The following is an 18140-nucleotide window of genomic DNA, read 5'->3' on the forward strand; positions in this document are numbered from 1 at the left end:
AATTGAAAAATATCACCAGTAGAAAGTTTATTTTTAGCCTTTGCACAGCCTTAATGCAAAAATATATTATCGATTGACAATATCAATACTATCAAATGAAAATATCGATACTAATGACTTGAAATGCAATGTTATTTCTTACGATAATTGGAGTGCACTGTCGATAGATCAATACAATCGACGTAGATTGTATGTATATTCCAAGTTATACTCGTATTATAGTAAATACTCGTATTATGCACTTGAGCAATTTCTTGAGTACTGCGAAAATTCAGAGTTAGATAATAATTGCAGAGGGGAAATTAAAATAGCCCAGTGAAGCTGAAAAATTAACTGCGCTGAGCTTTTCCGATATTTCTTTTGCACAATTAGGTCCAAGCCACATGGAGCTCTCCAATTGGCTGATATCAGCTGATTCCCGAACGTCCACCCAATCAGCTGATAATCAGCTAATCGGAGAGCTTTCTGCCCTGTCGACTCGTCCGCCGCCAGTGGAGAAACGCTTCATGTGGCTTGGCCCTAGGATCGCAGAATTTCTTGCTTCTGTGAAATACGGCAGCACTGTACTCCGTAAGTGCAATGCTCCAATCTAAAGGTGCAATTCCTTAGAGACGCGCTGCTAGAAGCAGGCGTGTCGAGACACACGCGGCTTTAAGCAGGCAGCTCGAGACGCGTCTTTACAGCCATCACGGCTAGAGCACATAACCTATAAACTCATTAGATTCGATGACTCATTGAATTTTTATGTTGTATGAGCCTTATGGTGACAGATGGATTAGAAGTGTTGGCTACTATATTGCTTTTATTTATTCAACAAAGACAAAACAAAATGGTGGAATTAAAATTAATTCGTTTGACTGTGTTGAAAGGAGTAGTCCGTCAAACTCAGATTTTGTTGTTAGGGACTGTATATGTCAATCACTGACAAACGTGAGAGAAGTTAAATATCTAGGTGTTTTAATAGATCAACATCTGAAGTGGAATGCACAAGTTGATAATATATGTAAAAAAATGAAATATTGTTCATAAATTCTACAGATTGAGCAGTGTTGGAGATTTAAAGTTACTGATGATGGGTTACAGCTTATGCCCAATCCATATTTCAGTATGGTATAAGGGTTTGGGGGGGTGCCTTAGACACGCATTTCAATAAAATAGGTGTGATTCAGAGGCACATACTAAAAGCTGCTCTCCAAAGGCCGAGACGATATCCCAGTCACTTACTTTATGAAGAATTCCCGGTTCTGACAATGAGATAACTATATAAAAAATTTAATACTTTTTATCAATAGATCCAAAAATACTTTCACTCCATACTTTCCAGCTTACAATTTCAGATCGCCATCAAATTACCGTGTTTCCAGGACATTCCTAATAGTATGCCGTAGAAAGTTTCCCTATGTAGTAAATAAATTGATTAACCTGTTACCCGAAAATTAAATTTTAGATAGCATCACTAAATCAAGTACTAGGAAAATAATTGATTGGATTAAATCAACAAATGTTTTTTTTTTTACCTAATTCACAACACAATTTGATTTTTTTTCTCTGGTATTGCCATCAAACTTACATACAGTAGCTTATAAATATGTGTTTCCCCACTTTCGCCTTGATTGAATTGTATAGTTATAATATTATAGTTTAGCTTACCTTGTTAAATCAAAGTGTCTCTATGGGAAGTAATAGTATCGTTTTCTGTTTTGGTACTCGTCACCGGCACTCAAACTGTGGTTTTGCTGGTTTCGCCGAATTAGTATATTATTATTATTATAAAATAATAACTATAATTATTATTATAATTATAAAATATTACATTTTGTAATCTGTATTTTTATTTGTGAACATTTTTGTAAGGCAATAAATTTGATTTGAAAAAAATATCATCATAAAATGATTGGTCTTACTAGCCCAGACTATCCCATTCCCAAATTTTGATTAAAAATTAGTACAAAAGAGGTTATGATTCGTCAACACTTTCTTATTTAATGAATCATCGAATCTAATGAATTTATAGGTTATATGCTCTAACCACGCGTATCGAGACGCCTCTAAGGCCGGCCATACACGTTGCGGTATATCGGAGAGGAATTACCTGCGCAGGTGACCTGTACAGGTTTACCGGAGCGTGTGTGCGAGCTACTTCAGGCAAACCTGCACAGGTAGACCGACCTGCGCCGGTGACCGGAGAATAATCGAATTTTAATTATTTTTACCTGCACAGGTGTGCTCACCTGAGCGTGTGTGTGGGCCGGGACGGTATACCTGCACAGGTTTGAGCAATCATGTCATCTTGTTCGCTCGCCATCAACATCACCCAAACATCCGGTTTACCGTAACGTGTGGGAGCTCTTGGCTCTACAGGTATACCGGAGAGGAATAGTTTCAAGTTTCAAGTTTCAAGTTTTATTGTCTACATCAGCAATACAACAAAATAAAAAAAAAAAAATAAAAATCTCATCAGATACCTATAACTAACAATTTAAAGATACTAAGCACTTCTGAAAGGTTAATTTGGCACTATATAATAATGTATCATTAATACAGTAGAAATTAACTTTAAACTTATAAGTACACAACTCATATCAACATTTTGGAATAATGTAACTGATGGTGGAAATGAACCTTAACATTTTATGTGAGAACCGATGCAAACAAAAATACTATTCACAAAAGAGCTTCCGCAAAGCCCTTGTCCGTGAATAGGAGTTTGAATAATGGGACATATGAAAATGATATGACACATACACACACGCATTCACACAGTCATCAATATTCGACAATTGACACATCGGAGCATTCCCCTCGTTACTTATATCTCATAGTGATATAAACTTCATGTGAACAGTGGGGAGGAAGCCACCACCTATAAATCGACCAATAGGTAAGGCAGAAAAAAGAATTTAAGACAGAAGAGAGAAGAAGAAGAAAAATGTTTAGGTTTTATGACAATTTATTTACTTAGCTTACCACTCTGAAGAAATTTTCAATTTCCAAAGGTGAATGAAGCCATAGCCAACACTTCGTTTTACGGATGAATGTTTGCAAATTTTCAGTTTCCTTATTTCCTCAGGAAGGATATTGTGAAATTTTGGTCCCAGAAAAATGAAACATCTTTGGAAGGTGGTACAGTTGGGTTTGGGAAGTCTCACCAGCATTCGTGTAGTTTGCCGTGTAACCAAACTGTCTTGTCCAATATTTTCCATCAAATATCTATCCCCACTCATTTTATAAAACAGGGATAGAACTTTCAACACATACATATATCTAAAAGGGAGAATCCCCAATGATTTAAACATAGGAAAGTATGAGTCCGTCTACTAGCACCATAAATGACCCTAATGACAGATTTTTGTAGAACTATAAGATTTTTAAAATGTGACATGAATGTGGAAGCATAGCAAGAAATGCCATACTCCAACCTACAATTGAAAAAAGCAAAATACATCATGCGAAGAATAGATACAGGGAAGAACTCTCTCAATCGATAAAATGTTTTTACTAAATATAGAAGGTACCTTTTTATTTTTCTTATGTGAAAGTCCCAAGTTAAACTCTGGTCCAAAATCAATCCTAAATATTTGACAGATTCTGATTGTTTTATAACTTCACAGTCACAACCCACCGAATCACATCCAAATTGATGGTATTTAATAGGATCTGGGAAATAGAAAGTTGCTGACAAAGAGAGGTTTATGTAGGAGGTTTTAGCTGCATTAATTGCTAATTTGTTGCAATCAAACCAACATCGCAGATCAAATAGATCATGCTGAATCATTCTATGCAATTCTCTTTCGTCTTTGGCTGAGTATGCTAGGGCTGTGTCATCAGCAAAGGATGTAATGGATCCATTAAAAGTATGAGAAAATAAATCATTGATGTATACTAAAAATAGTATGGGACCCAAAACTGATCCTTGTGGGACACCATATTTAACCATTGCCAAATCACTATCACAGTTAGAAATTGAAACATATTGCTTGCGATCTGACAAATATGATCTTAGCCACATGTTAGCCACCCCACGGATTCCAGCAGCACGAAGCTTTTCCAAAAGGATATTGTGCTCTACAGTGTCAAATGCTTTTCTTATGTCTAAGAATAGACCTGACGTTCTGTACTTATGAGGTGTATTGATCCCGTGATAGATATCTGCCATAAACTTGTTAAGCGCCTGCTCTGTACTTAAGCCCTCCTGGAAACCAAATTGATCCCTATGAAAGAACTTTACTCTACTGAAAAAGGATATTATTCTTTTTTTAAAAAGTTTTTCAAAAATTTTTGAAAAAACTGAGAGTAATGAGATGGGTCTGTAATTTGAGATTTCTGTATTAGATCCACTTTTGAATATCGGGATCACTTTTGCAGTTTTGAGTCTAGTTGGGAATTTACCCTCTGAAAAGCTCGCATTAAAGATGTGACACAAAATAGGTACTATTGCATAAGATATTGATTTTATTAAATTAGATGATATATTATCCGGTCCCGGAGACTTTCCTTTCTTCAATATATTTATTTCAGTTAATAATTCAAAAAAAGTTATGGGTTTTAGAAAGAAAGAGTTACAGAAATTAATAGTTTGAATTTTCTATTATAATTATCATTCATCAATTCATCTGGATCATGTATAGAAGAAATTATTTCTTGTGGTATGTTTATGAAATATTCATTGAATTTATTTGTGATGAGTTTTTCATCAATCAAAACACTATTTCCGCAATGCAGATGGATAGGCTTTTTTTTAGAAATAGCTTGACCACAATGATCATTGATGATCTCCCACTGCTTCTTACAGGAAAAGTCTTCAATTTTGAAAAGTATTTATATTTTTGTTCTTTTATCAATTTATTTATATTACTCTTTGCAGTTAAAAAATCATGTTTATAATTATTATTTTGGGGATATTTCTTGTGTTTTTTGTAAAGTTTATCACGATTTCTAATTGCAATGCAAATGCTATCTGTCATCCATGGTTTCAAGTGCTTATTATTTTTAAAAGAACTTTTGCGCTGGTAAGTGCACTGATTTATATAGTTGAGGAGTACATCCATGAATATGGAAAACTTTCCATCAACAAGGTTACAATCATATAAATTAGTCCAGTCGTGTTCCATCAATAAGTCAGCTAACTTCTTAAAATCTGTTATATTTTTTTCTGTGTATTTAATCTGAAATACATGAGCATACAAAGATTCTATTAGCAAAAACAGAAGAAGATTCCTTTGTTCTTCTGAAATTAGAAAGAACTTCGCTCATATCGTCCTCAAACAGAACATTAGACACGCCAAGCCCACCGGCACCGATGTAATAGAATATAATTATATGAGATGATGAAGTTCATGCATAGACTGAGTGTATTGAATTTTGATAGGGGTGATAAAAGTCAATAATAGTAGTAGGCTCGAAAGCAAGTAGTTAGCATTAATACTGAAATTGATAAGAAATGAAAATCAAACTACGACTACTACAGTGGATCACAATCTTATCTTTTAGCGAAAATCATTTTCGAGAGGTCAGCCTAAAGCTATTCTTATTTTCTTTACGACATAACTAATTATCAAGCAGAATATCTTGAACGGGAGAAAGAATGCGAGAGTGATAGTGAGCGAGAGAGAGAGCGAGAGTGAGTGAGAGACAAAGTGAGTGAGTGAGTGAGTGAATGAGAGAAGAGAGAGAAAACCTTACAATTAGTTCCATCAATATTGTTTACCAAACTCTTCCCTAAAATAATCTATGCTGTACTATTGACAAAAGCAAGGCCAGAATGATGATATCGGATCAAGCACCTTCTTATTTCATTGTAGGAGAGTCAACTAAATACCGTAGTTTAATCCTCTAATCTAACAGATTGAAAACATAAGTATTAGTTCCAATGAGTTGGCTATTCAATTAAGAATAAAAGCATATTAAAAGCGTTTTTCTCGTGCGCTAATAGTTCAGAAACAGTTATATTATTAATTTTCAATGATATTAATTCTATTCAACACTAGTTCTGATTTGCATAAAACAGTATGTAGGATATCGACTCAGTATCGTAATGTTGCACAAACAACTCTAGAAATATTGATCCTAATCACCATTGATGCATTTCGATTCAAGCCCTACTGATCAAGACAGATGAAATCAAGACATTTACTACTGAAATACATCAAGCAAATATGTTTAAATGATAATGTAACTTGTGCATTTATTTTATAATCAGTTGACGAGAGTGATAACGATAACGAAATTAGTGAATATAGCAACACATTAATAAAATAATATTATTGATGATTTCATACATAGCATATCCTGTTACCATAATTCTCATCACAAAACTATAAAAATAATATAAGTTGAAATGTAAATCAATATTATTTTGATTTAAAAATTTAGATTAAAACTGCGTCTTAAGTCCTCAAATGAGTTTCTCAGTATTCGCTCACGCTCAAGATAGTGAAATAGTTCATAAGAGCTGCATTTGAGCATAGAAATATTAAAAGCAAATACATTTTATTAGTCTCATTTATGAATGAGAGAGATAGCTCACTGGCTTATATAAAAGAATTCCAAGTACATAAAAAAATATTGTAAATAAACATAAAAAATTGAAAAAAATAAATAAAATGAAGAAAAAAAAGATAAAATAAGACAAGCAACTGCACTACCTTTTATAGTTGTGGTAAAAAACCTGGGCACTTTCACTTAGCACTGGCGTTGGAGGCGGTGGTTTTCGGCCTATCCTGTTCGTCCAGCGTCCAGTATAAACGTCGCGCTCTCGAGTCAGCCGTCTCCCTCACGTACACCCTGCCATCCCTCACCCATGCGTGTGTTAGGTTCCCTGCTTTGATGCTGTTTTTTGCCTGCCTCAGAAGATCTTTGTTGTGCTTGGTCAAGTGTTCATTCACGTAGACAGGAGTTGTCCCTAAAGATGCCGATACGTCCACCGCTTTTATCCTGATGGTCCTAGCCGCCTTCAGCCATTCCGCCTTATTGAACGCCGTACAAACTGAGCTATTATAGACGGCGGAAAACCGTTTCTTGAGGGCGGCAGTCGATGCGCTAGAGCACATAACCTATAAATTCATTAGATATGAAAGTGCTGACGAATCATAACCTCTTTTGTACTAGTTTTCAATCAAAATTTGGGAATGGGGTAGTAAGGGCTAGTAAGACCAATCATTTTATGATGATATTTTTTTGTCTTTGTATAAATAATGAATCGTAAAAGCAATATAGTAGCCAACACTTCTAATCCATCTGTCACCATAAGGCTCATACAACATAAAAATTCAATGAGTCATCGAATCTAATGAACTTATAGGTTATGTGCTCTAGCCGTGATGGCTGTAAAGACGCGTCTCGAGCTGCCTGCTTAAAGCCGCGTGAGTCTCGACACGCCTGCTTCTAGCAGCGCGTCTCTAAGGAATTGCACCTTTAGATTGCAGCATTGCACTTACGGAGTACAGTGCTGCCGTATTTCACAGAAGCAAGAAATTCTGCGATCCTAGGGCCAAGCCACATGAAGCGTTTCTCCACTGGCGGCGGACGAGTCGGCAGGGCAGGAAGCTCTCCGATTAGTTGATTATTAGCTGATTTGGTTGACGTTCGGGAATCAGCTGATATCAGCCAATTGGAGAGCTTTCTGCCCTGACGACTCGTTCGTCACCAGTGCAAAAAGCTCCATGTGGCTTGGACCTAATTGTGCAAAAGAAATATCGGAAAATCTCAGCGCAGTTCATTTATCGTCAGTGCGATCCTATTATCGTAAGAAATAACATTGCATTTCAAGTCATTAGTATCGATATTTTCATTTGATAGTATTGATATTGTCAATCGATAGTATATTTTTGCATTAAGGCTGTGCAAAGGCTAAAAATATACTTTCTACTGGTGATATTTTTCAAAGTATTTCTATTTGTATACTATCAAGCTATCTGCACCTGATCTATCTAGGATTTGCACCTGAAGCTGTGTACATACTATAATAATAATAATAATAATGATAATAATATGTTTATTCCACTGCATTTTTACAATAATTGGTAATACAAGTACATACATTAAACATAATGGTTGAACATTACAATTGGTAATACAAATACATACCTTAAGCATAATAATTGTACATAGATAATAATATTAAGCATGTAACAGAAAAAAACACAGTGCATCCCTCTTTAGGCTAAACCTGTGTTGAGGGATGTCTCGCTCTCTAGTTGAGTCAACTTAATTATAATACAATAACAATTTTGAGGTATCAAACAATAAAGTAAATTTTATACAATAATCAGTGTGCTTTTCACAAGATGGGATTATGAATCTTTAACAATAAATTACATTTGAATGAAGACAGCAAAAAAATGTAAATAATATTACACCTCTATTAAACGTTTTTCTTCATAGAAGCGATTAAGTCTATTCTTAAACAAATTGTAACTGGGTGCATCTGATATATCTGATTGCAGTTTATTGAAAAGTCGTGGTCCCTTAGCAAAAGCATGTAAGGAGGCCACTCTACTTCTTGTGAAGGGTTCTTTTACTATTGATGACATGTGTGTGTTGTAGGTGACTTTATCCGTAACCTGGTGTCCCTGGAGAGCGGTGGTAGCGGGGGGGTGGTGTGGCGGATCCGCGCCAACGAGACCAAACTGGTGTGCGCGGTCGGCAGTCGCAACGGCACCGAGGAGACCAAGCTGCTAGTGCTCGACTTCGACGTCGAACAGTGAGGAGTAGCAACCACCGCCAACCGCCAACCGCCATCGCCACCAAGGTTAATAGATGCACACTTCACATTGCCAGCGTTCCTTATCGATCCTCCTCCGTACTTGAGCTGCCGGCACTCAGGCACTTCAGTAGCGGCTACGGGAACACGGAATTGAAAGTCCCATCCACATATTTGAAGTCTGGTCATTTCAAATTCCGTGTTCCCGTAGCATCTAGATCCGCTGCTGAAGTCACTGTGTGCCGGCTGTTCAAGTCACTACCACCGTAAATAAAGCCATAGTGCATTCTGGTGACGTCAGCACAGGTAGGGCTCCTACACCAATAAAAACACTAGCTGATATAGATCAGCTGAAATCATGAAATTGATGTAGGGCTCCTTACCTGTGCTGACGTCACCAGAATGCACTATGGCTTTGTTAACGGTGGTAGTAACTTGAGCAGCCGGCACATTGGGACTCCAGTAGCGGATCTAGCTGCTACGAGAACACGGAATTGGAAATTACCGGACTTCAAATATGTGCATGGGACTTTCAATTCTGTGTTCCCGTCTCACAGCTAGGGGGCGCTTAGTTGACGCTACTAAAGTCTCTGTTTAGCCAGTTACAAACGCATCCATTTTTGTACGTAAGATTTTTGCCGTTCTAAAGCCGTGTCTACACTAAACAAATGTTCGGCAAACATGTTTTTTGAGGAGCTCAGGGACAAACATTTTATAAAGTTTGAACAATCATTGTTTGTCAAACAAAAATTACTGTTTTTCCAAACATTTTCAGTGCTGACAGCTGTAAAACATAAAACTGTTCTTCCAACTTACAAATATTTTGTTTGGTGACGCGTCCACACTGGCCAAGGGCAAACATTGTTTGTCAAACATGATAAAATTTGCCCAAACTGTTTCAACAAACATTTGTTCAGTGTGGACACGGCTTAATATATCCTATTAGATTCAAATCAAATTTATTCAACAATTAAAAACAGTGTTACAAGAAACTTAGTGTAACAGTGTTACCAGACAATACAGATTAAATAGATGATCAGATGATGTTTGTCAAGTTCTGTTTAATCTTGTAGAGTTCTTAAGTTCGGCAAAGAATTGAACGTCCAAAAATCGATGTGTGTGTAACTGGATTTTGCAGACTGCTTTAGATATCGGACTTCTGTCCAATCTGTTAGCCGTACTGAAGGAGGATCTTCTCTAGGTATAAAGCTGGACTCCCACATGTCAGTGAAAGTGCACGTGACCGACACAGTGAAAATGTAACACCGATGAGTTCCAGTGGGATCTCATATTCCCACTCAGTATAAATAGTCACATTAGAGCTCATGGGATGATATTCTCATTTTTACGGTCACTGACTCTCATACTGATATGTGAGAATCCAGCTTGAAGCTGGTTTTCTACATATCAGTATCAGTGAACATTTGCGGGACAGTGAGAATATTATTCCTGTGTGTTCCAATGGGACCATTCATAATCGCTCAGCCGGGCTGAGTGGGAATTCTCCCATTAGAACTTATGGGAATAATATTCTCACTGTACCAACACGTTCACAGATACTGATATCAGTGGGAATCAAGCTTGAAGGAGCCTTTGTAAACAACATCACAACCATTCAACCAATGCTAACAGCTGTTTACAATTTCGGTGAGATCAGCTGATGATTATTCAGTCTCCTGTAGTTAGATTCACTCTAAACTGGAAGAATGGAAAATATTGTTGTTTTTCATAGAATGCTGGCAGTTTCAAGTGAATTGCACTATAGATGGTTGAATATTCATCAGTTGATTCTACCAGGACCTCCTATATACTGTCGGACCTGAGCCTATAAAAAAATGGCCACCTTATGTGGTGGTCTTATGGAAATTCCTACTAAGAAAAAAAACAGTAATCAGCTGTTAGAGAGCGTCTCAGTTTGTCAAAATCTCAGTTCGTCTAGTTCCCGTTTAAAATATCAATGCCGGCCACCACATACGGCGGCCATTTTTTTTTGTAGGCGCAGGTCCGGTATATAGGAAGTTCTGATTCTACAGAGAAGGTAACTTCGAACTTGTCAGCATTGGAAGAATGGAAAGCATTCATGTTATCTATAAGGATTGCTGACAGCTAAAAGTGAATATAACAGCTAGAAAAGGTTGAATACAATAGACATAGAGAAAAGGCAGCATTTTCTCTAAAGATAACATAATGCTATCTTTTCTGTATGATACTGATGAGCTGATTTTACCGAGATGACACACTACCTCCGTAAACAAGCCGTAGCGCATTCGTGTGACGTCAGCACAGGTAGGGCTCCTACACCAATAAAAACACTAGCTGATTTAGATCAGCTGAAATCAACAAATTTGTATTGGTGTAGGAGCCCTACCTGTGCTGACGTCACACGAATGCACTACGGCTTTGTTTACTGATGTAGTGGATGACACGAGTAGACGTTATCAATTGTATTCTCATGGTAAAATCAGCTGATGAGTATTCAATCTTCCATCTATCAACCTTGCATCATGTTAACTGTGACGTCATTGTAGGTAGGGGTGTTTATAGAGGGTGGCCCGCTCAAACTGTCCCATATAAATCTGGTTGTAGTGAAACTTTGGAATCATCGTAGGTTTGGTTTTCTCCAAAACCGTCCTCTGCATCTAATTGATTCGATAATCATTTCAATTGCAATGTAATTCATTTTGTACCAAATAATGTATTTTTAATTTAGTTTTATTTACGGTGGTGGCAGTGATGTGACAATAATTAAAAATCTTAAGATGAATGAAATAATGATATAGGGGTTAGAACAAAAGAGAAGCTATGGTTGAAATTTATAAATTCCTGCTTCTATGAGAATTAAATTAACTTTTTAAATGTTTTAATTTTCAAGAAGAATTGTGATTTTAGCTCATACATATATAATACAACATAGAAATAAATATCGTACATAATACTGTGAAATAAAATATTATTAAATCGTTCATAATACATCTTGATGAACTGGTCGGGAATTTTCTTACTAGTATATCTCAATCTGAGTGCTGCCAATCTATAAAAACTACTCTTCTAAATTCTTTCATTCCTTCATATACGTGAAATATCATGTGAATTCATTAAGCTTAAATGAATATTTTTGGAATTGATACATTCATTTAAATAATGAACTGAAGGTAGAATGGAGCACAATCTACTGAATTGAAATTAATTATGCAAAATTAGGAATAATAGAATGAAATACATCCAAGACAAATTAATATCTGTGCATTCGAGATAATAAATTACATTTAAATACGTCCATCCATCTTTAATCTACAATGAAATATTTCTCCAGTTGTCTATTATTTATGATATCAATGAAGCCAGCCTCTCTAAGCATTCATCGATCTATGATGACGTCACAGCTACTTGATGAAGAGTGCTGTTCTGCCCGGTGGTTGCAAATCCACTCAAATGCTCAATAAAATGGTTCAGTGCGCGCACCTACCTAAGTCATCTACAGTTACAACGTCAGTTACAGTTAGTTAAAAAACTAGTTTAGCGTTAACTAATTCCTCAATGCTCATCCAAAAGACTTTACCAGACACAAAAATCGATCCTAGCCTAGTGATTAACGTATTAGGAACTGATAAAATAATAATTATCGATGTTTACACGCTGTGCCAGTATGTTTATGTGTATTGTCATTATTTATAATTGTACTATTTTTTATATTGTTAACGTATGCCATGATTTTTTTACAGCTAGGTGTAAATTAGTGTTTACATGTAAAATGCTACTCAATGTCGGATTAATGTGTGCATGTGTGTGTGTGTGTGTGTGTGTGTGTGTGTGTGTGTGTGTGTGTGTGAATATGTCGGGAATACGTATTTTATGTTCTGTATTCGATATTGTACGTCATTACGCTTAGAGTATACCTACTAGATATTTTTTTATTGGTAACAGTTTATTAGTATTGTGAAATACTAAACATACAACTTGATGTCAGAAATTTCAATTTTATTTGTCGTCAAATGAATATCACCTATTATTCCACTCATTCAATACTGACTCCAAATTTTCTGCTGCAACTTTAGTATTGAAATGCAAAACTAAAGAAATTATTTATTTTTGTTTTTACTCAGGGATGTGTACGTTCTGATGTATTGAGAATATTATGAAATGTAAACATGGAATGTAGCCTATTCTAGTATCATAAATATGATATTTTATTTTATAGATTATATTTGTTTAGACGGTCTATTTTAGTTCAAGTATTCAAATTTTTTAGGTATTCAAATTCTATTCTAGGGTTATATTTCAATTATTCTAGGGTCTTACTCTTTTCTACTTCTATGCCTGTATCTCAAATCAAATTTGATCATATCTTCTTTCTTTTATGTAATTTATGGTCATAATGTTCTTGTCTATAATTCATACATCATTTACATAAGAATTATTAACTTCTCATTATTTCATTCAAACTTTTAATCATTTGTCGTGTTTAGTGTAATGCGTTCATTAATAAAACTAGTGGTCATTCTGGTCATTCGCGGGTTCGATTCACGACTATTGCTGGCATTTCTGCCGCAAGCTCATAACTAGCATTTAAAATTAAAATTGTATTCTTTTCGGTTTAAGATGAAGTTTTAATCTGCAGTAAAATGATAATTTCTAGACTTCTTGAAAATTTAAGTCTTGAAGAAATTCAGAGACTCTTGCAAAATGTTTTTCTTCAAGATTCGTGAAGGGTCTTAAGCCTTTGAGTGACAATTTAAATTTAAGTTCATTAGGACACTTGAAAGAGTATTAGTTAACAAAAACCGAACTTTCTAGGTATTTGGTTTGCCCAAGTACCTTTAAAATGTTGAGAAATTTCAAATTTCAAATTGTTAAAAAGTTTAGAAACTTCTAAGTTTGATTGACGCCCAATTTCCATGGGTTTTTAATCTTGAAAACAATGAAGAATACTATTGCCGGATTGCACATAAGTCTATTAAATTTAACTGCCGTAAAGTTTAACTTCCTCATCAATGTTGAAAATAACATGATAAAATGATATTAGTGAGCGTCTAAAAATGAGTAACTGCTGTTTGAAACACACTAGACACCTGTTTGTCATAGATTATTTGGAATAGTATTTTTTCTCTTAATTTAATTATTATTGTTCATTCAAAACATAGACTGTGGTGTGATAGTGTAGAAATCGTCGAAAATAATAATATTATATTGTAATAATAAATTTAATAGTCCTGTATCTTCCTTGGTATTATAAGTCTGTATTGGTTTTTATGATAATTAAATATATTCCAAGTCTTGAGCTGGTTTTACACCATAGTTATGAACAAAATGATAATAACTTAATCCTTATAGATTCTAATAGATAGAACAGAACTTGATAAACACATATGTTCATCATGTGCATGATTAGTTATGTTTAAACTAATAGAATCTATAACGATTAAGTTATTAACTTTGGTGTAAACGCAGCTTTCGAAGATTGAAAATTGCAATTGTAATGATTCACATAATAACTGTGAATTCCTGAATTTTTCATGTAAATGTTTGAAAGAAACTTGAAAAAATTCAATTTTATTCAAACTACAGAACTTTATGCTTAGTTGATTTTTTTAAATTCTTTTATAAAGCTACGATATCAATTGTAAAACATTCTTCATTTATTTTATAATGTTATTGATCCTTGACATTCTATCGAATAGCTTGGAAATATTCCATTGTAATTTCCATCCAAAACAAAATTATTGAAGAATTATCAAATCATAATTTTCCATTATCTCAATCTACTGCTTTCATTCCTCAGCTATTTCCCATTTGCGTACGAAATTTTCATTTAAAAAATGTGTGAAGATTATAATTTATTCTTAACTATCATCAAATTAATCATAAAGAAAATTCATAGAATTGGAAAATGTTGTGAAAAATTACTGTATCACAATAATTCTCATAATTTTTCACTAAGGCACTAGATGCCAACAGAACGAATGGGTCGCGGTGTAGATCATGGTTTAGATCGATGCCAATAAACAGCTGGCAACAACGATGGAAACATTTGGAGTAATTCTGATGTAGATAGATATATATATAAAAGGTCGATCGCGAGCGAGACCTATATTGAAAGCTACATATCGACCTGGCCGTTCAGTTCATAGTTTTAGTACAACTGTATGTTCATATTGATTGATATTATTAACTTGATAATAATTAGTAATTAACTTTACCCACAATACTCAATTTATTCATGCATTGAAGGCTTGAAGCTCAATAAGTTTGAAGAATCTTTTTACAAAAAATGTATGGAATATTAATCTTTATATTCTAGTCCTGTTATCAATTTTACTATTTTATCATATATCAGATTGGTTCGAGAGGAAAATACGGTATTTTAATCACGAATCATTGGCTACAAATCACGTGATTTAAATCTAGAAGATTAATATTTTGTGATACAGAAATTGGAACATAATACTCAAATTGGAAACTGTATTTTATTATTAAGTAATCCCTTATTTGAAACGTATTTTTTGTACATTTATTATCATTTATAATATTACTATATCTGAGTCTTTTTTTTCACTTTTTATCATAATTTACTCACAGACTTTGCCTTCAATGATTACTTTGTTTTTGTAATATTGTTATTCCATACCAGTGTTGATTGAAGATATGATTTTTACATGCCTTAATTTATTCACATACTCTATTTACAATGATTTCTTTGTTTTTATATTGTTATTCCATACCAGTGTTAATTGATGATATTATTTTTAAATGTCCTGAATTTTTCCATTAACATCACTTATTAATAAGTCTCATTTAAAAAACCTGTATCAGTTCCTATGAGTAGCATTATAAATGTGACTTGACTATCATTTGGGTTTCAAATAATATATATCTATAATTTCAAAACTATATCTCACTTCAACGCTTTTAAAAAGCAGTGATTAATCAATTTTCATGGAAATTCAATATTCCATGTCCTATTGTATGTACTATTGCGAATCGTATTTACAATGAAAAAGAATTTATTATTTGTTCTATAAGATCTTTTCTGTTGTATCGATCCTTTTGCTTAAAACTGAACCTTATTCATCACTTATTTATTGTAAGGACTACTTTAATTATCATAATTAGAACTCATTACAGTACTATTAGTGATATGAACGAAAATTGTTTGTATTTTTTAAACAAGTAAAATTTGTTATAAAAATCGAATTTCGTGTATTTTTCAGATGAACCTTGTACTGTTTTCGGCTGTACAAATATGATTATTATATATTGTGCCTGCAGGCTTGTACATAAGTAATGATGTGACGGATAAGGTTTCTTTATTTATGCAGATTACAATAAAACATGCACATAAGAAAAATAAGGATGAGAGATAGACCTATAGATTTAGGTGGGCTCCGAATCTTTGGAAAGTGATTTAGAAGTACATAAAATGTCAGAGGAAGTTGGCTATTTCTTATCTCTTGTCTCTTTTGGTAGAGAGTTAGTGGGAAGGATACTTCGAATATTCTTTCTGAAGAATGGACATTGATATGTCCAAAGCTCCGCCAATTTATGTAGATGCATAACAATATTATCTATTTTATCTATAGTTATTACAAATTGCTTTTTTTCATATCATATACAGTTCAATAATTATTTTCTTAGTCTATATTATGTAAATTCATCTATAATTTTGCTGTATTGTAAGCTATTGTATATAAGTGTGTAAGCCAGTATATATTGTACATAAATAAAGTACTCAATCTCTGAAAGTCCTGAACTGAACCAAAGAGCGCACAATTATGGAGAAAGGATAAACTTTATCCTTATAAATATAAGGATATATATATATATATTATTTGTTTGTCTCTGGCACAATACAGAGCGCATGCGCCATAATACTTTGTCGATTGTCGCCAGTGTCAAGTTGTGAGTAGTGTCGTTAACCGGTTGCTGTCAAGTTTTTTAACTACTGATTGCTGATATCCTGAGAAAGATTCCAAACTTTATACTCTGCGGATTACAAAAATTAGGTGAGTTCATCCTTGAATCACTAATCTACAAATTTCATCATTAAATTGAGAACTAGACTCAAAATTATTTATTTCATGTTCGTTACAAAAAGTGAGGTTATAAATATAAAGAAAATAAATACAAATCTCAGTACGGTACCCTTTTTTTAAAATATTTTATCACGACATGTTTCGGTCATTTATGCCATTATCAAGTGATATTCTTCTTTTTTTTAAAAAAAAAGGGTACTGAGATTTGTATTTATTTTCTTTATATTTATATTACAAGTAGCCCTATACAGGAAAGAGATAAAGTGAGGTTATCCTTGTTCAGGAATAAGACCTTAGCGTACTGTGGATTTATTTCACTTCCTAAACGATTAAATATCATAATTATACAATAATATCATAAACATATTCCATGATACATTATATAAGCGGAGAGAATCGGCTTTTGTCAGGTTGAGCGGTTTGAACTCTTGTGTCACTACACTAGCAGTCTACACTTATATGATGGTAGTCTGAAGCGGTAAAGATTGAATTCTAAATAATTCAAGAGGCAATATTTACTATTATGGGTGAAATATCCGCTGTGACAAGAACACAAGATATATTGATTAATACGAAAATAGAGCTTATACTGATGGTACAAAATTACACTTTGATGACTTTTGGGTTTAAGGATACCGGTAGGTCTAACGAAACTGTACCCGTAAATTGAGAATTCCATCTTTATATCTTCATGTTTTCGGTAGCCTAGAGCTGTGTTGTAGCTTACAACAAGCCAATATCAACATCAACAAATTTTGAGAATAAACTTGACATTAGAAACTGTTCAATGTACAAGCACAAAATATTATGACCTCCTTATTCGGACAGTGTTGAAGGTGACCAACACTTGGTCAGAAACGCGTCCCAATAATACGAGTCTATACAGCTGATTTTGAGCCTCGAACCTATCTTTTCAAATACACATGACACAGTTCAAATGGGAAACAAAGTCAACAATATTTTTGTGAATCACAAATTGCATAATATTGAAGCTGCGTTTACACCAAAGTTATTAAGAAAATGTTCATTTTTCCGTCCTTATAGATTCTATTACCCGTCAACCGGGGTGGATTTGAACAGCGGGGTGAGTTTGAACACAAGGACCTTTCGTTTTCGTTCGATATCAGATAAACTGTTCAACATATAGAGTCGATCTTGGTTTTATAAAATCGATTTTTTCCCATAGAATCGATTTTCACAATCGTTATATCATTTAGGTCGACTATTCCACTGCCTTCACGATTTCAAGCTTTCAAATGGTTGGTCCTTTTTCAAGTTGCCTTGAAACTTTTATATACAGACAATATTTCAAGAGAAGCTATCAACATTAATCTAATATATTTGAATAAAGCATTTTTTCATCTTTCAGAATATGTAAATAAAAATGTTTTGAGAATCTTATATTTTAC

General features: G+C 34.1%; 1 protein-coding gene across 1 annotated transcript in view; it reads left to right on the forward strand.

The window, feature by feature from the left end:
- LOC111053617 (F-box/WD repeat-containing protein 7) overlaps positions 1–9493 on the forward strand; it is a 40331-nt gene extending 30838 nt beyond the window's left edge. The window contains exon 11 of the mRNA XM_039430026.1: positions 8545–9493. Coding sequence (XP_039285960.1) covers positions 8545–8705 — 161 coding nt within the window. The 3' untranslated portion in view covers positions 8706–9493. The remainder of the gene's footprint in view (positions 1–8544) is intronic.
- The last annotated feature ends 8647 nt before the right edge of the window (positions 9494–18140 follow it).

This window comes from Nilaparvata lugens, chromosome 6, assembly GCF_014356525.2.
Source record: "Nilaparvata lugens isolate BPH chromosome 6, ASM1435652v1, whole genome shotgun sequence".
In the NCBI taxonomy this organism is placed as follows: domain Eukaryota; kingdom Metazoa; phylum Arthropoda; class Insecta; order Hemiptera; family Delphacidae; genus Nilaparvata; species Nilaparvata lugens.